Source organism: Seriola lalandi, unplaced genomic scaffold (genome assembly GCF_002814215.2).
Source record: "Seriola lalandi dorsalis isolate HSWRI2012SDOR001 ecotype SW California unplaced genomic scaffold, Sedor1 jcf7180002053931, whole genome shotgun sequence".
Lineage (NCBI taxonomy): Eukaryota > Metazoa > Chordata > Actinopteri > Carangiformes > Carangidae > Seriola > Seriola lalandi.
Window position 1 is genome coordinate 14618 of NW_019524484.1, and position 16754 is coordinate 31371.

The window sequence follows — 16754 nt, forward strand, 5'->3', positions numbered from 1 at the left end:
CTCAAAGGCTTTATGGTTCAACAAGTTGCATGTGAACTGATCTGTTATTTGCCAGGAAACAACTTGCATTTCACATTTTCTCCCACTGGATCACAGCTAACCCAATATTTTATCATAAATTATCTTGTCTCTGGAAATATGGCAATAAGTTGTAGCCTCTGCAGTGAAACACAGCATGATGAGGATTTTTTTTTCAACACATCATTCTGCACCAATAAGTTGATGGTTGCATTCACTGAAACACTGTATTTTGCAATTGCATTTTTTTTTTGTCTTTTATAGCTGAGTATGGTTTTGTCATATCACAGTAGTGAGAAATTAATTTCCCACCATTAATCACGCTTTACTACACTCCATATTTGTGCTTACACACACACACACAGAATAGTAGACAATGATCCGGAGACTGTGTGTCATGATAAGTTTGAATAATGTGTTGGATCCTTTGCTTCCTCTTTCCTCTCCTCTCATTCCTCAAATGATCCCAGTCAGCTGGGGAGGGTGATGTATTGATGCACTTATCCAGCTGCAAACCTCTGGGAACCATGCTTGCTCACCAGTGTGCCGCAGTGACATATACCTCTATGAGACCTAGATAAACAGGCTAAGACAAACGGCACCCAGTAAGAACCATCTCTCTTCTCTAGCCTCCCATGTCCTTGATATCAGACATGATTGGTGAGAGTGGCTGCAGCGGGGTGCATGGGAAATCCCTTTTGGGGAAAAGTCTTTATCTTTACAATGTCTGGTGCTATTTCTCCTCTGAATTGATGAACAAAGCGAATAGGCAAAGGTGAAGTGATCATTACCTTATCTTGGTGCATATGTCACTCCTTTGTATCAGTGTGTTTTTACTCCCCTCAGTGAGCGCACAACTAATAGCGCCATTAACTGATGTGTATGGATGAGTTGGTACCACCTGTGAGGCTAGTCGACAGTAGGTTAAATGAGGCAAGGGTCTCTTAGTGAGGTGCTATGCTTCATAAAGCAAAGGCGGAGAGTAAACTTGTGCTCCATCTGCAACCAGCTGCTTCGCCTCACCTCACCCCTCTCTGCACGGACACATGGGGAATTACCTCATCAGGCACACAACGCTCTGTGTTGACACAGCCTCTGTTTCTGGCCTGTAAATAGCTTCGTTGTCCTGTTTAAAGCCTCTCCAAAGGAGGATTCCACTTTTTGTTGAGTAAGAGCAGAACTTTTTTTCTAGACCACCGAGTCCCTTGGTATCTAAGGAGTGTGCTTCAAAATGTCTACTAAAATGGACTTTAGCACCTCAAATGCCCTTATTAGTCCTGGAATGACAACAAGTCTGCACATCTCAGATATTATCGTGTTTTCAATTTATCTTTCTCATTATAAATCAATTACATTAAACCATGCATCCTCAAGCTCCATCATTTATGCCCGGAGTATTACATTTCTAATGAAAACAAATGAACACACATTCATTTGCTTTACTGCAGAGACAGTAAAAGCCTCCTTTGACTAATCCGGCAGCGAGGAGTCACTGTCTGACTGTAATGAGCTGTAATGAAACTCAGATGACTATGGCAGAGGCTTCGTTCAAATAAGAATTATATCAGTCTGCGTCACATGCAAGACATGAGAAATTACAAATAAGAGTTCGTACAGTTTAAATTATGGGAACATTTTTTATTTCCAATAGCTTAATCACAGCATATAAAAGGTGAAAAAAAGTGATATAAAAATAAAGTGACTCTGAAGATTGTCCATCTGTCTGTACATGGCTTTACATTGAAACTGGTGTGTCAGATGTAGCCAATAATGTCTTTGCAGATAATGGGCTGTCGGCTGCCTGACTTCATGAGGGCGGCGAAGTGGTAAAAGTCTGAGTCCAGCTCGTTAATGCCTGAGTGTGATTGGTGGAAAAACGGGACTTTGGGCTGCGATGCCACAACTGGGCAGGACAGACGTTTTGGAGCATTTGCTGTTCTGTTAGCGTGAGCAGAGTCTGTGGATCTCATCCTCACTCTGTCCTCTACACTCTTGGAAAACCCAGCTAGTTTCCTTCTCATGTTGACAAGGAACCCTCTTCCCAGTCTGCGTCTCGAGCTCGGCTTCAGGTCAGCGGGCTCAGGGCAATCTGGCAAGTCCATCCAGTTCTGTATGAGGTCTGCAAAGCTGTTGTCTCCCAGAACCAGAGGTTGGCGGTTGCGTCCCCTGGTCAGTAAAGAGTTTGTCCAGTCCTCTGGGTCGCTGACCTCAAATGATGTCCACCTCTCTAGACAGGCGTCAGAGGTGGATTTAGGTCGGATGCGTCCACTCGGTGCTCTGTTTGTACGGAGGCAGGCTGAGGAGGACACGCGCACATTCCTCGTCCTCCTAAGAACCACAGCTTCATCCTGCCATGACGCCTCAGAGTAGCCTGAGTCAAACTCCAGACTCTTCTGACTGCTGGGAGAGCCCAGGCCCAGTCTGAGGCTCAGGCCCAGTTGACTAGCTGAGTCGTCATCCTCCACCTCCTCCTCCTCCAGAGGACTCGCCAGGCAGCAGGCAGAGTCGTAGGTACTGGCTGTGCTGGCGTCAGATATCCGCAGACGTGTGCGCTGTTCTCTTTGCAGTGCTCGCTGCTGACATGCACGTGCCACTGCAGAGTGGCGCGCTAACTCTGGCAGTTGGGTGCTGATGGGGGCAAGGGGGCGTCTGGCTGCAGGGCAGGTCCTCCGCAGTTGTTTGAGGTCTTGCAGGGACCTCATCATGTACTGCATGTGCTCCCGTAAGCAGTCGCTTGAGTCGCGTAGGCAAAGCTGGGGAGACAAAAGGGAAAGAGTCAGACAAGAGTTGGTAGTAAATCACACACCATGGTGCATCAATGGATACGTGGGCAAATGCAGGTGACTGGAAAATTCAAAGCCTGTCGAATGAACTGTTGCTGAATGGTTCTAATAATAACAAGAGTTGACTAAATGCAGAGTGCCTCATGGGCACGTTCAGGCTTGCTCGCAGTGAGCGTCAACCAATGAGAGAACACCTTTTCTCTTATTGTAATCTTACAGGCCAGTCAACCTACTGTTCAAAGGTTTGTCAATAGATTTAAACACAATGCAAAATCATCTGTTCGTTAATTTATTTGACCACACCAACAACTTGAGTGAACGCCCTGTTTTCATTGACTCAGAAGTGATTCAACCGAACACCCAGACAGTTGTTATTACAGAGATCTGCATGGCTGCCTAACCTCAACTATTTATCTACATAGTGGGACAAAGTAAAAACATCTGCAGTGTGTCAAGGAAAACCTGGGGTCTTGTGGATAACGATTTAGTTACCGGGGTCCTGCCTCTTTAAGGGTGCAGCTCGCTTGCCTATGAAATTCACCAGTGACATACTATGGAATATAATACTCCTGTTTCCTCTCCGTCTCTCACTGGCTGATTCTGATTGGTCAGAATCAGCCAGTGAGAGACAGTGGCTCACTCTCAAACTCAAACTGGGCATAAGAGATCATGTGACAGTGTGTGTGTGTGTGTGTGAGAGAGTTTAAGAGTAGAGAGGAAGCAAAAAGAAAAAGAAAAGAAAGACGAGACTTCATATTCTTTGTTAACATGGACAGTGAGATGATTAACATATCCTATGCACTTTAGATGAAAGTAAGCTTTACTATATGAGTTTTGTTTGCTTCATTTCAATCATATTAACAGAGTTGGGAACAATGCTGTGACTTCTAGATGGTGCAAAAATCCTCAAGCCAAGTGTGATGCTGTATTTGAAAAAATAAGAGACGGAGCTGACAAAGAGGTGAGATTTATGTGGCCACATCCAACACGAGCCAACATAACAGCACACTTCTTTTCTCCGCTGATGCCACTACACTCACCTTTGAACCTGTATGACCTCTCTCCTCTGAGTCTATGCTGTCCATTAAAGTATTCGACCCTGCCGAGGGACCTTCTGCCCCCATTTTGTTTTCCTCATAACTCTGCTAGATGTTGCAAGAACTTGAGAAAGTACCCAAGAGGCACATGATCATGAACAAAGCAGGAAATGTGATTCATATATGAAAATATATAATGAGCACAAACTGTTCATAATTAGTGCATGCCTGCTTAACAGTTAGATATAACCATATGATGCATAAACGAACAGAATCAACTGTCATTATTTACTCCAGCAAATGTGTAAAACTCATGAATTCACTATATAGAGGCATCTGAGCATCACTGACGGTTCAGCCTTCTGCTGCAGTGATGCATTGACATCTGTTGCCTGCATATGTTGGAACTGCCGGACTAATCTTGCATACAGATCAACTACTACTCTTCACTTTGTTTGTAGAAACACACGAGCAAATAGTAGCCACAGTCTGAAATAAAGAGAAGAGATATAAGAGTCAAAAAAGTGAACTCACCATTTCTTTTCCTCTCATCTGTAAAATTCAGTCCCTGCAAGAAAAATTACACACCAGTTTTAAAACAAGATCACACAGACATAACGCCGCTGTAAGAGATCACAACAAAATATTAAAGCAGTCAACACTCACTTCTGATGTGTCAGCTTCCGTCCAAAGGAAATAATTCTGCCCATGAAGAAGAAAATGTCCCGGTTCGTGGTTGAGTTGTGTTTCGGGGCAGCGGTCTACACAGGCAGATGTGCTGAGTGAAGATCTCAGCCCTGTTGCGTTCGCCTCCTTTTACAGCTCCGCGGTCAGCAGCCACTTACAGCGACCTGAGTCTGAACGAGCCAATCAGAGCGCAGGAAACTCAGAGGGCTCATTTGCAAACCCAGCAGCAGCAGCAGCAGCAGCAGCTCTGTGTGCAGCTGCAAGACTTGCAAAGAGCGCCTTATATAAATGATGATCTTAGACTTTATAACAAAAAAAAAAAAAAATGTATATACAGCCAGTTTTTGACCAGCACAGGATAAAAATATATAATTTTTATAAGCTGTTTGTATTAAAGAAGGGAAATAAAGTGACTGCCAGGGTCAAACTTCTCATGTGAACATGCTCTTCCTCTCTTTCAGCTTCATAGCTCCACTGACATTCAGAGCTCAAGGAGGCTCTATATAGCCACTTCTTGAGTCTTTCTCCTATAAAATATTTGACTTCTGGTTTATTTCACTTCATGTCTTTTATAAAATTGAATGAAAACCCAAATTTTAAGATTACCAGCTTCTTGAGTTGTTTTTTTCTGCCTTGAAGCATAAGTCTTTATATCAGTGAATTTAAGGCATTTTTGCACATTAAATGAACAATTAAGTGATTGTTAAAACAGTTGATGATTAACTTTCGTTCCATCAACTAATCAATTGATATACTAATTGTATCATCTCTTGTCATGATGCCTTTGCGAAAATGCAGGCAAGATACGTCTCTTAACTACTAGCACTTCCAAACCTTTGCTCACCTTCCTCTAGCTGCTTCTAATTTCAGTAGTCTTGTCCTACTGTCTGCTCATCTGTAAATCACTGAACCAGAGTGTAAACAAAATGGCTAAATGTAAATGCAGTAATCTGCACTCTAATTGGGCATTGAGCCTGTAGCCCTGACATTCGTGGAGCACTCAGCTTTCCATTCACACCCTTCAGTGAATGGATGTTTATGCAAATGATGGGCTAGCAGGATTGTTCGTATGTTCATTATACAGCTGGGGACTAATCCAAATCTGATAGCCCCACTGTTCAAGTGCAGATTTATCTCCTCAGCAAGTTCAACATTAACATAGGGGTACTTCTGGCATGTCCTAACCTGCTTTACCAACAAGACCCAGTAACAAAGCTGTAATGTGAGCAACCTTAGACATTATGATAATATGATTAACTTGAGTCCCACAGTCCTGGGTGCATCTTTAAACACTTCAAATTTGACCCTCATTTGATTTTGAGCACAAAAAATAGTCCTGTGATTTTTTTGCCCTGTTTAATTCTCTGTATAATCCTTGCACATATTTTCACATAAAGCTTCAATATACAGCATAAGCTCCAGTACAGGTATTAGAGAAAGAAAATAGTAATTTGTCAGAGTGCAGTCTGCAGGTTCCTCAGTACTCCAGGCTTTCACTTGTACAGACATCGTGTTTCTAAAAAAAACAAACAAAAAAAACATTAAGGATGGTGCCTCCCAAAGCCCTCCACTCCAACATCCACCAGCCCATACACTCTACACTATGCATTAAGTAATTACACTGGGCTGCTAATGGAGTTGTGATTATTTCAATTTTCCACTCAGGCTGACCTTTATCCTGAGCATCTCCGCTTTTCCAAATGCCTAATGGATTTAATCATTGTACCAGTTTGTGAGCACAGTCCATGTCCATTAAGGTCATTGATGAACTGTTTGCTCGCCTTCTTCACAGTACTTGATTTTATAATCACAGTGATGTTTTAACATCAGTTTTCTCTGGACATCACAGTTATGAATACTGCAGTGGTGATGGTCAGTTTTGAAATAACAGATTTTGTGTTTGTATGTCATGACTCACAGAGTCTCACAGACACGGATCTTAGCCATGATTCATAGCTTCAGTGCATTCCCAATTAATTTAAGCCAAAGTTGTATCAGAAACACCAAACCTTCAGTGTGCAGAAAAACCTTTGAAAGCTTTAAAAAAAATCCTTTGAAGATTTGACCAAATTGAACTCAGCAGAATATAAGAGAACATCTTCTTTCACTGTTGAGTGCACAAAAACTAAAAAAAAGATATTTTGTGCCTCTGAGCAGCTGGATGAAAGAGCGGGACTGGTGGAGTCTTCATATGTAGAACTGCAGTGCCCTCTAGAGAAAGTACTGCTGACGGGTTGAGGAATGTACAGGATTATAGTGGTGTTTCTATTTTTTTTTTTTTACAGATATATTTATATAGTTATTTTTCTATATATGCTGTCATCAGTTTCTGTGACCCGTGTGTTATTATTATAATTGGCTGAAGAAGCATCACTGATTTTTAATGTACAGTTAAGAATAACTAAAAACACAGCTGGTTGTCAGCTGCTAAGGTTTATTCATAATAACACAACTGGTGGATATAAATCTCCTAAGGATTTTATTTTTAACGCAAAACTGCCTCATGTTCTGGCTGCAGCAGCAAGACCTCTGTCATCAATGTATTTCTTCTCTTTAGTGGGTCAAACAGTGCACAAACACCACATCTACTTGGTGAGATTACAAAACTGTATGTCAGAAGTGAGGAAGTTGACTTTATCTCATTATAGACACACATGACATATATGTATAGTATATAGTGTATATATGTATAGTTTTTCATCCATGTTCTTTTCATTGTAATCTGTCACTGTTTTCTTTTACAGTATATTCATGCAGTAAACTGCAACATCATGTGCCTACACTTATTTATTCATGTCTTGGCTTCTTCCGAGGCTCAGGCCTTTTTATTTTTATTTATTTATTTTGACACTTGTGCCTTTATTTAAAGATAGACAGTAGAGTGGAGACAGAAAATTGTGAGAGAGGGGTAACAACACACAACACTGGTGAGTACAACGGCCAGCAGCTAAATGTACTTATTTAAGGAGATAATGAGAGAAAGAATAGATAAGTGATAAAATGTTGGAGCAAACTGTTAATAGATAACTAGATTTGTCTGTAGATAACATGAGATTTCTCTTTGAGAGGGTTGGATTATTCAGTGTACATTTGGTGTGGTAACAGTAGATCACACAGGTGTATGACGACATAAATGAACCACCAGTGAAAACCTTTACTTCAATTGACCAGTAACGTGACATGTCAGCTGATTTTGCACTTTTTACCATCAGTGATTTCGTGTTCAAAACTATGTATTTTTACTTGCAGAACCTCTGAGCTCTGCAGACATAGTCTGCACTGACACCCTTTCTGTAACATTTCACAAGAATGCATAAAAATAATATAATGCTGCCAGTTTACCTGTATTATGTCTTTACAGCTCTATAGTTCACCATCCCTCTCTCTCAGTATGAGTTTTACTATTCTGGATGGCATCTGGAGAAGACTGGCAGGGTGAGTCTGGGGGTCAGTGCACTGGCAGACTGTCATAAAGCTGATACAAGCATCATTAATTAGCCCTCTTATCTGTGTGATGTGCATTAAACCGTGAACAACCTCTCACCTACTTTACATGCTCCTGCATCAGACCTACAGGTTGAATCATAACACTGGGTCTAGTAGAATGAGAAAATTTCCCATTTCTTTCTTTGTTGCTCGGCATGTCTAATGTACTGATGTTCTCCTTCTCTCTTTGTACCTCACCACCAGGTCGGTGAGAATCCGGTAACAGCTGCACTGACTTAAGTGACTGACAATTTGTCCCTCAGCCTCACTGACAGCAGCGTTTATTCAACAGACTCCACAGCAGCAATAGACAACTACAGGTACAGCAGCAGAAAAGATCCAGGTGTTTTGGGAAAATCAGTTGTTGCTTACATTCCTAGCGTTGTGCTTTGGTCACAGTGTTTAAATTAACTGAGCTGAGTGAAGCTGACCAAGTAATTGAACAATCACTTGAGGTGCATGGCATGCACTTCGAGTGTCCACTTGATGGCGCTCCCAGCTCATCTACAAACTAGACTATGGATGGGAAGTTGTGGTTTAGGTTGACCTGTGTGCACCATGGGCATGAAACTGAATCATCACAAGAAAGATTTGAGCAATTCCTGATGGCTAAAGTCCAGCTATACTCGTTTGGCTCTGGTAAAATGTAAAACATTTCACAAAAGTCAGGAATATCAACAACAGAGTGGAGTGCTTGAACCTACAGTGAATATAAATGTATAAATGTTCCTGTGCAGGTTCCTACTGATTGGAAAAAATTGAATAGAAAAGCTTCACCTGACTAGAGTTTGAGAGGAGGAGCATATCACACTGTACCTTAGCTGTGTGTAGGAACTTCCACTAAACCACAGGCAACTGACATCCAAGAGTTTTACTCTTTTTTTTTTTTTTATTTTATTTATTTATTTTTTTTTTTACTGCAATCCAATACTACAGCAGTTTGTTGGATAGATGTGTTGCCCCCTCCTGGTCGAGGATGTGATGGATGAAATCATCTACTCCAGCAAAATCTGCTCCCTCTCCAGCCTCCATGGTTGAAAGATCCACTGTTAGAACGTCTATTCTATCACTCCGATGGTCCAAAACTGTCAGACTCCTTTTCAGCACATTAATCCATTGTATTTATGTTTGCAATCTAATTCTCCTGTCATGTCACAACAGTGAAGCTGTCACAAATACTAAAACAATGTCACAATACAACATAGAAGTAACAAAACAGAGAGGAAAAACAATGTGCAAGATTCAGGTGATCTCTACTTTTATTTAAATTAAATCATATAGGACTTTTAAAGCATTTTAATATTTACCAAAAACACTAACCTTTTTCTGAATTAGATTTTCGTCTCTCATTAATAATCACTATATATTCATAGTTGCTAGGCAGAAGAACGGAAGAAAATATAGGCGCACAGTAGGTCAGACAGTACTGAAAGCATATCTAGGAATTGGTTGTAAACAGAAGTCAAGGCACAAACATACTGCAACAGACATGGTAAAGGTACTATAAAACGTGATAGAATGTTAGGTACACACATACTTTAAATATCAGTTAGAATTTAATTTCTGCCTGCATGTGAAGCCATTTTTTTTCTTTTTTAACCTTTTAATATTTTTTTTTTTATTTTGTAGGAATGTTAGATAATTTGTGCAGATTACAGAGCTAATATTTGCCATGTTGAGTCATGCAGAACAATATGCGGTTTGGCTATGAATGACGAACTTATGTAAACATTATAAAAAAAGCACTTTCCTTAATCAATCATATTTTCTGTCCATGCCTGTGCTTCATCTCTTAAAAAACAAGCTTCATGTGATTAAAAGTTTAATAATTTGCACATCAGAATCTCTAAAAGTAAAATGAATGCATTTATATAAAAAAGTTTTCCTTTGCCTCCTCTAGGAATTGAAAATAAACATGAAATAATGAACAAAAATACAAAATAATTGTTGATATTTTTTTTTCCGTGGTCATAGCCCAAAGAGTTAACAATACGAGCAACTGAATCAGCAATCGTTGAAATTCTGCAGGGCTCGTTGAGTTTTCTGTCTCTTAGGTGTCTTTATAAAAAGCAGATCAAAGCAGAAATTGTGGTTGGCCAGTGCAGTCATTCATGATGTGTGTATATTCCCCCATCTTTATGGTCATCAGAACTGTTCAAGTAATCTAATGAAGCAAAAAAAAAAAAAGAACAAAGAAAAGAAAAAAAGAAAAAACATACATCAGTCATTTCATACGGACTCTATATTTTGTGACTTGTTAGAACTAAATCACGCTTTAGTCAATTTCTCTAAAAAAACGCACCTTGACTCTTTCTCAGATGTGATTTTAGAAGAGGCCACAGTCCTTCAGGTTGTTCTTGATGATGACATCGGTGACAGCATCAAACACAAACTGCACGTTCTTGGTGTCGGTGGCGCAGGTGAAGTGGGTGTAGATTTCCTTGGTGTCCTTCTTCTTGTTCAGATCCTCGAATTTGGTCTGGATGTAAGCCTGGGCCTCCTCGTACTTGTTAGGGCCTGAGGAAGAAAATGGGCTTTAAACAATCGGCTGAAGTGGTGAGGCAGTTTCCTTTGTTTGTGATCCATATTGACTTATTTCAGAATTTCATGGAATCAAGTTCCATTTTCTTCATAATGTTGGATTCATTCTGCATCATTTTGCCCAGGCCCAGTTTCAGCCTCTTGTATATTTGAGCCATGGAGATCACTGAATGAAGCATTATTTTCTCTGAACAAAATTACCCAGCAATGTTAGAAAAACCCAGGATTGTTTAACAACACCCTAAAATCATTTTCAAAATCCTATGGATGAAAAAATATTCTGTTTGCTGCACAGTAAAAAAAATTTCAAACCTGTAACACAAGCTTAGCTCTGCGACTTCAATATAATGCTAATACAAAAGAGGCACAAAGTGGGACTAGACTCTGCCTGGTTTTATGATTTTGTTTGAGGAGGAAAGAAGTGCAACTCGCAGCCTATTAATAGAATATTTTACTTGTTCAAAAAATTATCTTGAGGTTTAATTTGCGATTTCTAAGACTAACCTTTGCATTTTTATCAATCAAGTTGCTGTAAAAATAACATAAAATACAAACATAAAACACTGAAGCTTTACAAATCAGACAGCCCTGGCCAGGGTTTGTGTTGAGACGTTCATACTGTACCAGTGTACTCAGGGAAGCAGATGGTCAGAGGGCTGTGGGCGATCTTCTCCTCGAACAGATCCTTCTTGTTGAGGAAGAGGATGATGGACGTCTCTGTGAACCACTTGTTGTTGCAGATGGAGTCAAACAGCTTCATGCTCTCGTGCATCCGGTTCTGGGTGGGACGGGCACAAATGTGGAGATAAAGAGATTATTAGAGAGCACAACTAGGACACATAAAGGAAATGAGTTCACTGAAACCCCAACCTCCCTCCCCATTTTGAATTATCCTGGGAATGGGCTCTGTTGTGAAATGAATGTGAAGCTATTGTTTTCAAATCGAAGGAGTAGGAGCTTTACTCACCATCTCCTCGTCCTCAGCCAGGACCAGGTCGTAAGCGCTCATGGCTACACAGAAGATGATGGCTGTGACTCCCTCGAAGCAGTGGATCCACTTCTTCCTCTCTGACCGCTGGCCGCCAACATCAAACATCCTGCACAGACACACACAGTGTAAACAAGCTGTTTTTATGAGAGCGGATGGGACTGTGCGCAGGAGGCACAACACTTTTTCAATGTGACAGACACGCCAAGCAGCTTTTCTCCCTCTTTCCTGTGAATACTCATGTGCCTCTTCTTCTCTTCTGGGCGGGGTGTGCGCTGCACAGGCCTTGTCATTTTCTTTGGCATTTGTTAGCATTTTAGTACAGTGCAGTTGCTGTGGTAACAGACGGCCTTAAGACAGGTGGAGGTGTGGCAGCGGTAGGTTTTTCACTCAGATCCTGTATGTCTTATTCATAAAGATGGAGTTTACCTAGATGGATGAGAGGATGCTCATATGGTCAGAGCCAGATTGAACATTTTCGTCAACTAACATTGTGAAGAAGCGTTTCAGCTGGCAGATAAAGGTGGAGTTAAACCATCTGTAGCTTCTCAGAGTGACATTTTTTCACGACACTTCATTCTTCCTACTAAGCAGTTTTCACTTTGCAGAATTTTGTTCATTACAGACAAACCTTGACTCTCACAGAGAGCCAGCTTTGGGCTGAGTAAGCAGAGCTCATTATAACAGTGACACACTTTAGACTGTTTACCTCATCTCCCCCACTGCTTACATAAGCTCAATATGTCACAGCAGCACAGCTCTGAGGAGACTGCTGTAGGTAAACATATGCTGGTTGGATTTGGTTTATGTCTTCCACAAAGAAATAAAATATATCAAGACATAAATATGAGACTTAAATATTACACAGACACACAGCAGACACAGAAGCAGAGGCACACACACACCTCTTCATTTTGACTGCTTGGATAATGTAGTTAGTGAAGTCTGATCTGATTGATAGCATTTTTTGATATATATGTTTCACATTTTACAAACAATTTCCTCTGTTTTCAAAGCCTTGGTAGTGACTAATGTCTCCATCAGATATGTCTGTGTGTATGTGTGTGTGGCTGGAGCGATTTTATTTTAACAATGAAGAAATACCATTACCAGTAATACCATTACCAGTACCCATAAACACAATGAAAAAACATTTACATTGTAAAAAGAAGCCAACTTCTAAGAAACATGAAAGGAAACTGACATTCAAAGTAAACAACTAAAGGGGGTAATAATGACTTTGTATACCCTCATACATTTTTTTCCATTACTGATGTGTGTCATTCTGCTGTGATAACTATTCAGTTACAAAATAATACTACCCACACATATGCGTATTGTTTGTGAGATAACAGAAAAAAAAATAGTTTATGCGTTTTCACTCATGGAGTCCCCATTGAAAAATTATGGGTAGGATGATCTGTTTCAGGTAAAGACAGCTATTAAGGTCAGTTGCTGAAATGAAACAAATTTCACAATAACTCCATTAATCATAAAACAAACGGCTTCTTTTCTGTGAATTTTATTTTGACTTTCCAAAAGAAGGAAATTGTGCACTGGCAAACACATGCAACAACTTAAATAAAAACATAAATGACTCATATGTGCACATTTTTCCACAAGAAGTGCATTTTTGATTGCATTCACATAAAGTTTAAAGTCTGATATCTTCTGAAATGACAGTGATTCATAGAGAAAATCTTTGAAGACAAAATGCTTTTCTCTCTGATGCATTCATAAACATGCTCATTGTGTGAATCTTCACATGCAACATGTTCCAGTCAGAACAGTTCAAACAAAAATGTGCTGTGGAATTTCATGTGCTGAGCGTAATCAAGTAATTGCTGTCACCTGCTGAGCTGAGCCTGACCATGTCCTCATCCTCTCTGATCACTTTCTAGATGATGGTCTAAACAATTATAGCCCACTATGTGAAGCAGCTCCACTGCTTCTTTCTAATTCATATAAGTCTATTAGCAGAGGTGGTTGCTAATGCAGTGAAGGTGACCCACCTTGGCTATTACATATAGCAGATGCAGGTGAAATGAAATGTCAGCTGCACAAGTGTTTCACAAAATTGATTAAAAACTGTAATAAAGAGAAGTCTTACTTGAAGTGCAGGTCCTTGAAGGTGAAATGTGTCTCCACAATGCCTGTGGTCTTGACTCGAGTCCGCAGCACATCTTGCTGTGTGGGGATGTAATCTGGCTTGGCTATCCTCTCCAGGTCATTTAAGTAGCTGACAGGAAGACAAAAACATATTGCATAAACATAAAATTAAGACTGCTGTCCTCTACACTCACAAAGGGAAAGGATCCCAAGCTGTTGTCGTTAGGACGAGGTGTGAGGGAGGGTTGTTTCAGGTTAAAAGTCTCATCTGTTCCTTCACACAGAGATGACAAAAACAGGAGAGCCTCATGACGGCCCTGTAACAGCACTGGCAGCACTGTGTCGTCTCAACAGTCAGGTTCAAATTTATAATCACATTACATGAGTAGTCAGTGTGCTGTCATAGAACAAAACAAGACTGACTCTATGACAGTAAACACAGCCACCCGTCGTTAAAGATAACCTCCTCACCTTTTTAAACACTTCACAAACCTCATTTAAAAAAATTTAAGGAGTCATGAATAATTACGTAATTTTAACGCAAGTTATTACTCAGTCTATGTGTTGTAAGATCAGGCAACATTTACATCTACTGCCAGCTGCAACACGTAAAGCATGGCAAGGGACATCTGTAGTATTTAAACTTTCTTAGTGATCCTCCTAATAATTATAAAATTATGTTGTATGGTCAGTGATGTAAACACAGATTCCTGCTTTGCTGTTAGTTCAAATGCTAACACAAAAAAGACAGTGAATTTAAATCAGCTTTAGGGACAGCAAACAATTCAGTTGTAAAATATTATTGTTAGATTGCTTCTATTTTACGATTTTTTCCTAGATTAAAAAGTAGAAGGATAGCTTTGATATACTTTAATCAATTTCAGTTTGACAATACTGTGTCCATATTTTGTATTGGTTCTAATCTATATAGAAGATTAGAAGATGTGGTGTGGTGTGTGTGTGTGTGTGTGTGTGTGTGTGTGTGTGTGTGTGTGTGTGTGTGTGTGTGTGCGTGAGTATGCAAACAACACAGAATAAAGCAATCTATCTTACTGACTTTCGGGCCAGCATGCCTAATGCCAGATAAAAGCACTAAATACAAGGCCACAATCAACTGCTACGCATATAATATTACACAAAAGATACAAAAGGCTAGAGGGCAACCATATTTTCTGTCGATCTTTAAACATAATATTCAACTGCGTAAAAAGACTATGTTGTATAATAAAGTGTTGGTGCTGGATGAAATCCCATACAAGCCACAGCCTGGGTGTAGACATTAGAGCCTTTGCACCAATACTTCATGCCACGTGTCACACAGAGAGGTTTAGGTTGCTTTTGTAGTCCACACATCTGATACTGTAATACCGCTTGATTTGGCCATTGGGTTTATAAGCCTTTGTGATTAACTGAATTAGTCAGCTAACACTCTATCAAGAAAAGGTACTCAAGTGTAGTGCGACAGAGACTTGTCAGTTGCAAAATGATGGACATTTTAAGGGTAGAGAGAAACCACAGTAGACTTGTAGAGCCCAAATGCAGCAAATATAGTTGCACCCACAACAATTAAAGTGCAAGCTGAGACCGTTTCATTGTCATTCACGCAGACATGTGAAAAGGTTAGGCTTGTTTCCTCAAATAATGACAGATGGAGCCATTATTTTCAGAGTGTACAGTACACGTCCCTTTCTAATAAACCTAGAGAGTGAAAAGAGAGAGATCTCTGTTAATGTGAGCTGTGCCTTCCCTCTCTCTTTATCTTTCCCTTCCCTTCTTTGGCTCTCAGCTTGTGCTCAGACATGGATTATTGTCTAGTAGCAGACTGATTTAGTCTCTCTTATAGGAACCGACTCACCCAGCGCTCTACAAAGCCTCCATGAAACACTGCAGGTCGTCTATTCTCCCAGCTTCTAAATGTGAATCCAGGTCCCCATGGCTTTAACAAGAGCAGTGAAGCACAGACGCAGAAGTTATGATTACACTGGCCAACACAAATAGAGAACAACATTGCTCCCCTTGGAGGTTAAATACCACCTTGACTGCAAGGCAATCATTTGTGAAACACTTAACACTCCCCTGACAGTTTACTGCACAATCTGGAGGTGTCATAGTATTGTCAAAGGCTAGCCTGGTGTATTAAACAGAAATTAGTGCAGTGAATTCCTGCTGCTGCTTGCGGGCAGCTGGTGGTGGACCAGGCTGAGGCCGTTTTCTCTGGATTTCCATCTCAGAGCAGCAGTGCATCCCTAAGGGTCGGAGTGATAACCACCTCTCACCTCTTCCCAGCAGCCTCTCACAATTACCTCTGGCTCTTGCTGCTATTATACTGGTGCATTACAACAATACGGTCAACAAATGGAGCACTCAGAGATGAGGGTCATTGAGGCAATTAAGACCTGCAGAGAGAGGCTGAGGTCGGCTCTGTTGCTGCAGATTAGCAACACAACAGGTCTTAAAAGTAAAAGCCTCTGGTTAAACAAAACAGTAACGTCCTCTTTATTAATAACTGTGGCTGCTCTATGTGGAATCTCAGTGGTTAATGTGATGATGCAGAGTAAATGTAGAAATGTGTTGACATATTAACAATGTGAAAAATAACAGGATAAATAGAATCCAGCACAGAGAAAACTGAGAGTAAAGTGTTGGTGAGACAGCAAGGATATTCTGGAGCTAGTTGTAGGCAGGGCTGTAAACTAACGGTCGCCACTCGCCAAATGCGACTAAAATATTCCCCTGGCGACTTAATTTTGGAGGGCTACATGCCATGGGGCAGGTAAGTGTTTGTCACAATATAGCAAAACATTGCTGCGATAAAATGCCTAGACATTTTTGGAGGTGCACGTTGACGGACGCAGAGGCTCTGTGTCGGGGGTTCACGTCGACGCAGAGGCTCTGCGTCGTGACGGCGTCGACTTGACGCAGTAGTATAAATCAGCCTCCACGCGTCACCACCAGCCCGCGCAGTGTTGTTCCGGCGCAGCAATGTGGAGGCACATACCCGAGGTGAGTGACACAAAAAGAAAGAGTATAGAGGAGAAAGCAGCGCACCAATTAATTTGTGGTTGGCAATAAAACGATGAAACTCGAGACCATCCGAGAGCACGA

General features: G+C 40.7%; 2 protein-coding genes across 2 annotated transcripts in view; both read right to left on the reverse strand.

The window, feature by feature from the left end:
• Window positions 1-1641: 1641 nt before the first annotated feature.
• LOC111652214 (PAK4-inhibitor inka2-like) lies at window positions 1642-4662 on the reverse strand. Its single transcript, XM_023402419.2, has 3 exons — window positions 4505-4662; window positions 4373-4406; window positions 1642-2771 (listed from the first exon to the last, which is right to left on the reverse strand). Exons 2-3 carry the CDS (start codon window positions 4388-4390, stop codon window positions 1773-1775), a joined length of 1017 nt encoding a protein of 338 aa, XP_023258187.1. The 5' UTR covers window positions 4391-4406; window positions 4505-4662; the 3' UTR covers window positions 1642-1772.
• Window positions 4663-9252: 4590 nt separating this feature from the next.
• The window catches only part of LOC111652220 (guanine nucleotide-binding protein G(i) subunit alpha-2-like), a 52104-nt gene continuing 44602 nt past the window's right edge, over window positions 9253-16754 (reverse strand). The window contains exons 5-9 of the mRNA XM_023402429.2: window positions 13651-13779; window positions 11520-11649; window positions 11177-11330; window positions 10314-10528; window positions 9253-10175 (exon numbers count right to left, since the gene is read on the reverse strand). Coding sequence (XP_023258197.1) covers window positions 10338-10528; window positions 11177-11330; window positions 11520-11649; window positions 13651-13779 — 604 coding nt within the window. The 3' untranslated portion in view covers window positions 9253-10175; window positions 10314-10337. The remainder of the gene's footprint in view (window positions 10176-10313; window positions 10529-11176; window positions 11331-11519; window positions 11650-13650; window positions 13780-16754) is intronic.